This window comes from Fonticula alba (assembly GCF_000388065.1).
Source record: "Fonticula alba strain ATCC 38817 unplaced genomic scaffold supercont2.5, whole genome shotgun sequence".
In the NCBI taxonomy this organism is placed as follows: Eukaryota; order Rotosphaerida; family Fonticulaceae; genus Fonticula; species Fonticula alba.
In genome coordinates, this window is record NW_009242975.1 from 1,585,958 (window position 1) to 1,593,856 (window position 7,899).

General features: G+C 67.7%; 4 protein-coding genes across 4 annotated transcripts; 1 reads left to right on the top strand and 3 right to left on the bottom strand.

The window, feature by feature from the left end:
- Positions 1-145: 145 nt before the first annotated feature.
- On the bottom strand, positions 146-1,816 carry H696_03525 (hypothetical protein; the record flags this gene model as incomplete). The annotated part of the gene is made up of 1 exon (XM_009497393.1): positions 146-1,816. The coding sequence occupies one exon, from the start codon at positions 1,814-1,816 to the stop codon at positions 146-148; it is 1,671 nt and encodes a 556-aa protein (XP_009495668.1).
- A 781-nt stretch (positions 1,817-2,597) lies between these two features.
- On the bottom strand, positions 2,598-2,978 carry H696_03526 (hypothetical protein; the record flags this gene model as incomplete). The annotated part of the gene is made up of 2 exons (XM_009497394.1): positions 2,598-2,687; positions 2,805-2,978. 2 exons carry the CDS (start codon positions 2,976-2,978, stop codon positions 2,598-2,600), a joined length of 264 nt encoding a protein of 87 aa, XP_009495669.1.
- Positions 2,979-4,197: 1,219 nt separating this feature from the next.
- H696_03527 (hypothetical protein) lies at positions 4,198-6,181 on the top strand. Its single transcript, XM_009497395.1, has 4 exons — positions 4,198-4,474; positions 4,629-4,838; positions 5,004-5,694; positions 5,890-6,181. Exons 1-4 carry the CDS (start codon positions 4,381-4,383, stop codon positions 6,032-6,034), a joined length of 1,140 nt encoding a protein of 379 aa, XP_009495670.1. The 5' UTR covers positions 4,198-4,380; the 3' UTR covers positions 6,035-6,181.
- Positions 6,182-6,309: 128 nt separating this feature from the next.
- H696_03528 (hypothetical protein) lies at positions 6,310-7,041 on the bottom strand (the record flags this gene model as incomplete). Its single annotated transcript, XM_009497396.1, has 3 exons — positions 6,310-6,487; positions 6,638-6,808; positions 6,947-7,041. The coding sequence occupies 3 exons, from the start codon at positions 7,039-7,041 to the stop codon at positions 6,310-6,312; spliced, it is 444 nt and encodes a 147-aa protein (XP_009495671.1).
- Positions 7,042-7,899: the final 858 nt, after the last annotated feature.

Here is a 7,899-nt window from a genome sequence, read left to right on the forward strand (position 1 = left end):
GGGGAGGAAAGAGGAGGAAGAAAGAGCACGAAGAGGAGATGGTATGAAGGGGGGGGGGGCGGGGGAGGAGTGGAACGAGGCTCATGACCAGTCTCTCGGTCCTCCGCCAGCCAGTGATGCTCACATGCTGGCCGGTGGCAGGCCGTCATTCTTGACCAGCCCCCGGCGGCAGGCCGTCATTCTTGACCAGCCCCCGGCGCAGGGCCTCCTTCATGATGGCCTTGCGCTCGGTGACAAGGTGCGTCGGGTCGTCCATGTCGTCGGGACGGAATCCCAGCCCCGGAGCGTCGATGTCCGGCGCGGGGCCCGGGGTTTCGGGCATCTGGCCAGCCGGCACATCGTCCAGGGCATACAGCTGGCGCTGGGTCCCGGCCACCGCCACATTGAACACAATCAGGTAGGGGGTCACCTGGTTCGGGTACTCGTTGTAGTACTGGAGGATGGACTGGGCCGCGTCGCGGCTGAGGAGCATGAAGGCCAGCACATGCCGGGCATCGATGTCCCGGGTGCCGGTCATCTGGAAAAGTGGGTGGTCATCCGGCAGGAAGTCCAACGGCGGGAATTCGTACGGGGTCTCGGGATCGGACGCCGGGACGCCATCAATGCCGCGGGCCCGAAGCAACGGGTGTTCCGGGTCCACGGCTCGCAGGACGGTGCCCATCTCTTCCAGGATTTCCAAGCGGATGATCTCATCCCGGAGGTTGGATTCCGGGCTGCGGCCCATCCCCCGGAGCAGGTCATTATACTCGATCTCCAGCTCCAAATACCGGTCCGGGACGGGGAGGTTGCTCCCTTCGGCGAAGAAGCGCTCCAGCTGCTGGAGCTCCTCCGGCGAGAGATCCCCCTCGGACCAGTCGCGACTGGTGTCGGTGAAGAGCGGGAAGAAGTCGCTCACGCGCAGGGTGACCGGCAAAACGATGTGGTACTGGTGGCAGATCTTCACCAGGCGGATGAATTGCGCATGGCAGGCCGCCTCGATGGCGGCCACCACCTTCGGGTTCAGGTTGCCCTCGAGCAAGTCCTCCCGGCGGATGCCGGCATGGTCGAGGCTGATGCGCAGGGCCGACAGCAGGCGCGAGTAGGCCACCGGCAGGCGCCGGTACTCCGGGCCCGAGGACTCCATCAGACCCTCCATGTCCCGAGTCAAGCGGTCCCGAATGGACAGACTGTCGGCCTGGGGCAGATCCATCAAGCCGGCCAGCACCTGGATGTGTCCCTCATGGCCGCCGGCCATTTGTTGCTCCAGCTCGAAGAGTTGCACCCGGAGAGCCGCCCGGACCATCCACTGGAGGTTGCGCACGTCCATTTGCAACATGCCTTCCAGTCGCTCCAGCAAGTCCAAGCCATGGGTCAGCAGCTTCATCGGCGTGTCGGACTCCTGGCGCGGTAGCAGGCCGAACAGCAGCTCCAAGCGCCCGACATCGGCCGTGGTCCCGGTCAAAAAGGCAAAGCGATCCAGCAGGAGCTGCCAGCCGGCCGTGGTGTCCTCCTCCAGCTTGCACTGGGCGCGGAGGATGTCCAAAACGACGCGCGTGTGCTCCGTGGCGCCCTCCTTGGGCAGGATGTACTCGTCGACGGAGGACGGACGGAGAATGGCCCGGCCGCCCAGGCGGAAGGCCGCCCGCGTGACATACTCCATTTCCCGGTACGAGAGGGTAGTCCACCGCTTGCCAGGCAGCGGGGCCTCCGCCTCGAGGAAGATCCCGCTGATCCCGCGAAAGTAGGGGGTCCGGGAGAATTGCGGCGCCAAGCGCACCCACCGCCGGTACATGGACCGCAAGAGCGGCGCGGGCAGCTTGGTGGACAGGCCGGACATGGTGCAGGTGTGTCCTGGAAATCGGGGAGCCGCCTGTCGCAGAGGAACAGGGGGAGGGGCAGACGGCGCGAAAGGAAACCGGAGGCAAGGGTGGCCGTGTGTGTGTGTGTGTGTGTGTGTGTGTGCGTGCGCGCAGGAAAAGCAGACGGAGAAGGAGGCAGGGGCAGACGGGGGAACGAAGAGACAGGCAGGGAGGGAGCGAGCAAGCAGGCGAGGGACCGATGGGGGTGGGATAAAAGAGGTCGAGATGGTAGTTCTTCCGGGTCCCCACATTGTGGTGGGCCAGAAAAAGAGGGCGCCTCCCCCTCCCCGTGTTCCGTGCGCCGACCATGAGGCTGCCCCCGCGATCTTGGGCATGCCGGAACGTGTGCGCTGGTACGCGGTCGCGGGGGCGGTGTGCCCGTGCGGCGGGGCTGGTCACCTGCCGGGATCTAGACATCCAGAATGTCGAGCTCTTTCGTGCTGACTAGGTGGCGGGGGCCGGCGGGCCAAAGGGAAAGGCAGGGGGGGGTGGGCCGGTGGGCCTGCCGCTTCGATCGTCGGCTAAGCGTGCGGCTCAAACCCACTGCCTCGCGTCCCTGCGCCCCAGCCTGGCCGGTGGCCCGCTACCGACAGGCATGGGCAGTGTGGTGCTGTTCCATTCGATTCGGGCCGTGCCTCTGGGCAGCGGGAGAAAAAAAAAAGCAGGCATTCGCGTGGGGGCTTTTGCACACATGGGGGAGAAAAAAAGGGCGTGTATTAACAGGTTGGTTGGTCCGGAGCCCAGCCATCTTGGCGGACATTACTTGGCCGCAGGGGTGGGGAAGGCGTCGGCCGCCGACTGGTGCGCCTTCTTGGTGATATCCGAAAGGCCGATCCGGTGAAGGGCAACCTGCAAGGCGAGGAGGGAGGGGGAGGGGGGGGGAAGGGGGGATCAGTCGCCACAGTGGGTCGAGTCAGGGGGAGGCTCAGGGGGGGGGAGGCGGAAGGCGAGGCAACCGGCGCGTACCTCGATACACTGCTGGTACGCCATGTAAAGCTCCTCGCAGGGGTGCGCCGGGGTGGGGGCCAGCGCCGGCTGGACGGCTGGGGGCTCCTTGGCAAGCTCGATGTTGAACCACTCATTGAAGCAGAACTCATAGGCCCGGCGGGCCTTGGTGCACTCAGGACCGAGGGACTCCATGGTTTACAAGTGGAAGCGGGGCGCAAGGGAGGAGGAATGCGAGAAAAGGGAGAAAAAAGGAGGCTTGGCAGGCCAGGAGAAGGGAGGGGGGGGGGGATCAGGGTGGGAAGGGGGGCACTTGGCGCGGGCCGCGGTGGCGGGATCGCAGCTCGGGCTCGAGGCCCAAAAAGGGCACACCAATTCGATCGCCTACGTGTCACCAGCGCGCGGGGTGGCCGGGTCCAAGAGCGGCCGGCAGAGACCGGGCCATCTTCCCAGACGCACGTACGCCTCCGCCACCCTGCCCTCTGGCCGGCGCCAAGGGGCGGGCGGCGCTTGTGTGGGCTGGCGGGAACAGTTGGCGGGCCGGTGTCATTGCCCCAGGGTGGCACGGGTCTTGCACGTGAGGTAGGCACCACCGCACGGGACCCCACACCCACCCGGCGGGCCGGCTAGGGGTAGCCCCGGAAGGCTGGGGGAGCCGCACCGGGGGGGGGGGCGGCAGAGAGTCGTCGGCCGGGAGGCCGGTTCGGTTGCTTGTCCTTCCGTGCACGCGAGAGAGCATATGCCGCGCGCGCGCGCGCGCTCGGCTGGTGGCCACCCCAGGCGGGCCCGGGGCGAGGGCCCGGTCAAGTTGTTTTCGCCCCCATGGAGGCCGGTGGTGCACCGGGCGCAGGCGTGCCGCACGTCGCAGGTATCGTCATCCCCGGGTCTTGCTCTGTCCCATTGTTTCCGGCCAGGCCGCCAGTCCGGGCAGGGAGAAGCCAACGAACAACTTCCGCCTCGCGCGGGGGCTGCCGATCGGTGGCCCTTTCGCCAGGGGATGCACCGTCACCATCATCCCCCCCCCCCCCCCCCGCCCCTTCGCCGGTCGTCCCCTTCGCTCTCCGGCCCCATGGGACGCGGCTGCCCAGCAGCCGTGCGTCGCCGTGTCTATCACTGACAGAGGGGTGGGGCCGGGGTGCCGTGGCGGGGCGCACGGTGGGGCGCAGAAACAAGCCCCCCGAGCAGCAGCAGCAGCAGCAGCCCGGCCCCGGGGGCTTCCCGCGGCCCGGGCCTCCCGGGCGATGGGGCTCCCCCCCAGCCGACCCCGCCCGAGAAGGGCTCCCTGCGCTGCAAAGGGAAAGGCCCCTCGAAATCGTGCCACGACCTGGCGGCGGGGCGGCGGCCGGAACCTGGCGCGTTTGGGGGGCGGGGGTAGGATGAGCGGGGGGTGGGGGTAGTGACGGTGGCCGATCTGCTCACTTTTTCTGCGATCAGCCCCTGAGCTGGCGCCTGTGGAGGCGCGACCCACCGCCATCCACCCCCCGATGCTCCCTTCGCTCGCCCCTCTCCCCGCCACCTTCCTCTCCCTCGTTCCCTCTTCCCCTCCCCCCCCTGCCTGCCTGCCACTTCCCGCCACTCTGTCCAGTCACCCGCCACCATGTCGATGACCAGTGTGGCCCTCTATGACCTGGAACAGGTCAACAAGGGCGCTGGCGAGCTCCCCTTCCGCCAGGGGGACGTCTTCACTGACGGTGCGCGCCTCTTCCGGCCTCTGCTCATCCTCTCGCGCCCCTCTCCCCTTTCATGCTGTCCCTCCCCCTCCCCTGTGAAGGCACTGATGTTTGTGCTCTTGCCTTCCCGGTGTCGGTCCTCTTGTCCCGCTTCCCTGGCGCGCCATGTGCACAGTTGAGGTCAGCAGCGATGGCTGGCTGCTTGTGACGCATGCCGCTTCCGGCGAACGTGGCTACGTCCCGGCCAGCTACCTGGAAAAGCCGAAGCCGGCTGCGGTTGCCGCAGCCCCGGCTACACCGCCCCGGCCGCCCATCCGGCCGAAGCCCGCCGGCCTCACCCCTTCGGTTGGCCGGGCTGCCTCGGTCCACCGGCCGATGTCCATGTGTGCGTTCCCGCCTCCCCCTCCCCCGCTCGGCTGATAGATTCATGCCTTTGGGCTGATGGGACATTCGTCCCTTCGTTTAGTCGCGCCCCTCCGGTGAGCACTCCCCCTTCCCTCTCTCTCTCTCTCTCTCACACACACACACACACACACACGCGCGCGCGCAGATGCCCCGTCCACCTCCTCTTCACATTCTTTCTCCTCGGCCCCGAGCACGGCCCCGGTCAGCACTTCGACCTCGACCACATCCTTTGCCAGCCCGCCGCTGCCAAGCCGGCCGGTGTCGCAGTTCGGCGCGCCGCCACCGACGGCCGGTGGTTTCGCTGCCCCGCCGCCGACGGCCAGTGGCTTTGGCACGCCGCCGGCCCTGCCGGCTCGCAGCCAGACCGCCGCCCCGACCCTGCCACAGCGTCCGCAATCGGTGTACGTCGGTGGCAGCGGCCCGGCCAGGGACTTTGGTGGGGCCGCGGCCCCGGCTCTACCGGCTCGCGGTGGACAGGGGGCTCCGGTGGCCGGCTTCGGCGGGCCCCCGGGCCTGCCCCCGCGCACCGCGGCCGGCGGTGGCGGTGCTCCGCCTGCCCTGCCGGCCCGCAGCCAGCCCGGCTCCCCCGGAGCTGGCAGCCCGCCCAGCTTGCCGGCTCGGGCCCCGGTGGTGGTTCCCCCGTATGAGGTGGTTTCCGGCTGGGACATCCCGGACTGGGAGCAACGCACCGCGGCCGGGGACTTCGCCCGCCGCGCGGCTCGACAGGGCGTCAAGAACAGCCTTGGCACGGTGGTCCTGCCGGGCGCGGCGGCGGCTGCCGCCATGTCCGAAACCGTCGAAGGCCACGCCTCGCGCTCGGTACTTGGCGACATTTGGTGCGTCGGCTCTCTCTCTCTCTCTCCCTCTCTTTGCTCCTCTCGTGCTCTTTCCCGCCATCGCGCCCATCCCCACCCCGCCCCCATTCATGCACCTGTGCCTGGCCAGTCTTGCCGTCTCCCTCCCGATGGCCTGGCCGTCTTCAATGGCAGCTGCTCGCCCACTGACTTCTTTGTCCGCCTGCTTCTCCCCAGGGACTTGGCGGATATTGACCGAGATGGCGCGTTGGATGTGTACGAGTTCATCGTGGCCATCTTCCTGTCGCGCAAGGCACGCGCCGGCCAACCTCCCCCCAAGACACTCAGTTACAACATGACTCCGCCGAGCAAGCGCCGGTGAGCAACACAGGCCCTGATTCCTTGGACCACCATCGCGCACCCGAGTTCCGCGCGGGGTGGCGTCCCTCGATCTCGCTTTCCCTCGCCTCCCGGTGTCCACCCTGATCTCCGTCCATTCCTCACTTTTCCTCTCTCTCTCTCTCTCTCTCTCTCTCCCCCCCCCCCCCAGCCACATGGCTGTCAATAGATCTCCCTGCCAGGAGCAGCTGCCTCTATTGCTTCGCGGTTTGCCGGCTCCCATGCACAGGGGAAGGGAGGGATGATGGGATAGCCACATCAGAAGCTCATGGGACTCTCGCCAGGGCCATAGCGCAGACGTCCCCGGTGCTGGACCATGACGATGTTGTACTTGGACCGGACGGCCGCCAGGGCCTCCAGTAGCGATGGGTCCTGCGGGTCATGCAGGGGAACACGGGCCGGCTGCTCGTCGAGCGCGTTCAGCGCGGCCAGAAGACTTGGCCGGTCGATAGCAGAGGGGGCAACAAAGGTGGTGACGGCGGCGATGGTGGTGGCGATGGAGGGGGGAGGGGTGAGACCCAGGCAGGGTGATAAGGGCAGCCGGCTAGCACCACCAACAAGAGCAGCTGGTCGTGGGGCAGCGTACCGGGGGGTGATGGCCTCGCCGTAATGCCGCCGGCAAGCGAGGGAGATGCCGCGGTAGAAGCCCAACTCGCGACCCAATTGGAAGCCCTTGGCCAGGCCGAGGTCCACGCCTTCAAAGAGCCCAGCCTTCAGGCCATCATTGAAGCCATCCTCGAAGCCGACCTCCTGGAGGCTGCGCGGTGTCAGTGGTCCTCAATGCAGGGGGGGGGGGGGAGGGAGAAGTGGGCCAGAGCCGGAGCAAAAGCAGGCGGGAAAGGCCGCCAGGCTGCAAGCCCACGCGGTAGCCGGATGGGGCAGGTCCAGCACGCACCTTTCCTCGACATTGAGGGCCGAGCCGAAAATGTCGTCCAGGTCGCCGGGCGGGTGACGCGGCCCGGAGTGTGCTGGCCGATCATTGGAGTCCATGATATCAAGGAAAAGGCGAAAGCTGGAGCAAAGAGGAAGGGAGGAAGGTCAAAGGGAGGGTGTATGTCTGTCTGTGTGTGTGTGTGTGTGTGTAAACTGGGAGGCAGGGGCGAGGTGCTTGGGTTTGGACATTGAGTAAGGCCAGCCAGCTGGCCAGCTGTCACGGTGGGGCGCCCGAAGAGGCCAGGGGCCTCCCCCCCCCCCCCACCTCCGACAAGATCTCGCGTGCGTCCGGCACCGCCAAGCAATGCCCCCCGCCTCCCAGAGGGGGGGGGTCCGTCCCGGGCGCTTGCCTGTGCACCACCATGTGCCGGCCGGGGCTCCTGGGCGGCCGCCAGGGGGGTGGCCGGGGCGCCGGGCGCACGCCGGTACGCACCACATAAGCACGTAGGGGGCCGATCGCGGGACCAAATGCCGACGCAAGGGGTCCGCAGCCCCCTACGCGTGATACATCCCTCGGGCCGAGCGCCGGCAACTCGCCCGACATTTCGTTGGCCGTTGACAGAGCGCGCGCGTTTTCGCCGTCTCTCCCGCTCTGGATGCGCTCTTTTCCCGCCTCTTTGCGTGTGTGTGTGTGTGCGTGCGTGTGCGCGCATGCCGGGTCTGGGGTTGCTGCGGCAGTGGCCTGCTTTCTGACTTGGGTGGGTGTCTGGGTGTGAGGACCGGGCTGCTTTGGTGTGCGTGTGCGTGTGCGTTCGCATGTTGTATGGCTCGCGGGGGGGATCGGCTGCTGTGTTGCGCCAGAAATCGCGCCGTGTATGTGTGTGTGTGTGTGCGCACTCGGGAGGAGTGTGTTCTGCTTTCGCAGACCCGCCCCTGCGACTCCAGCCTCTGAAACGGCCGCCCAGGCCGGCGTGT

Bases quoted from the DNA above. Each gene is read 5' to 3' on its own strand.
- H696_03527 (XM_009497395.1), top strand. From the start codon at position 4,381: ATGTCGATGACCAGTGTGGCCCTCTATGACCTGGAACAGGTCAACAAG. The intron at 4,839-5,003 runs GTGCGTTCCCGC...GCGCGCGCGCAG, and splicing joins CCACCGGCCGATGTCCATGT to ATGCCCCGTCCACCTCCTCT. The intron at 5,695-5,889 runs GTGCGTCGGCTC...GCTTCTCCCCAG, and splicing joins TCGGTACTTGGCGACATTTG to GGACTTGGCGGATATTGACC.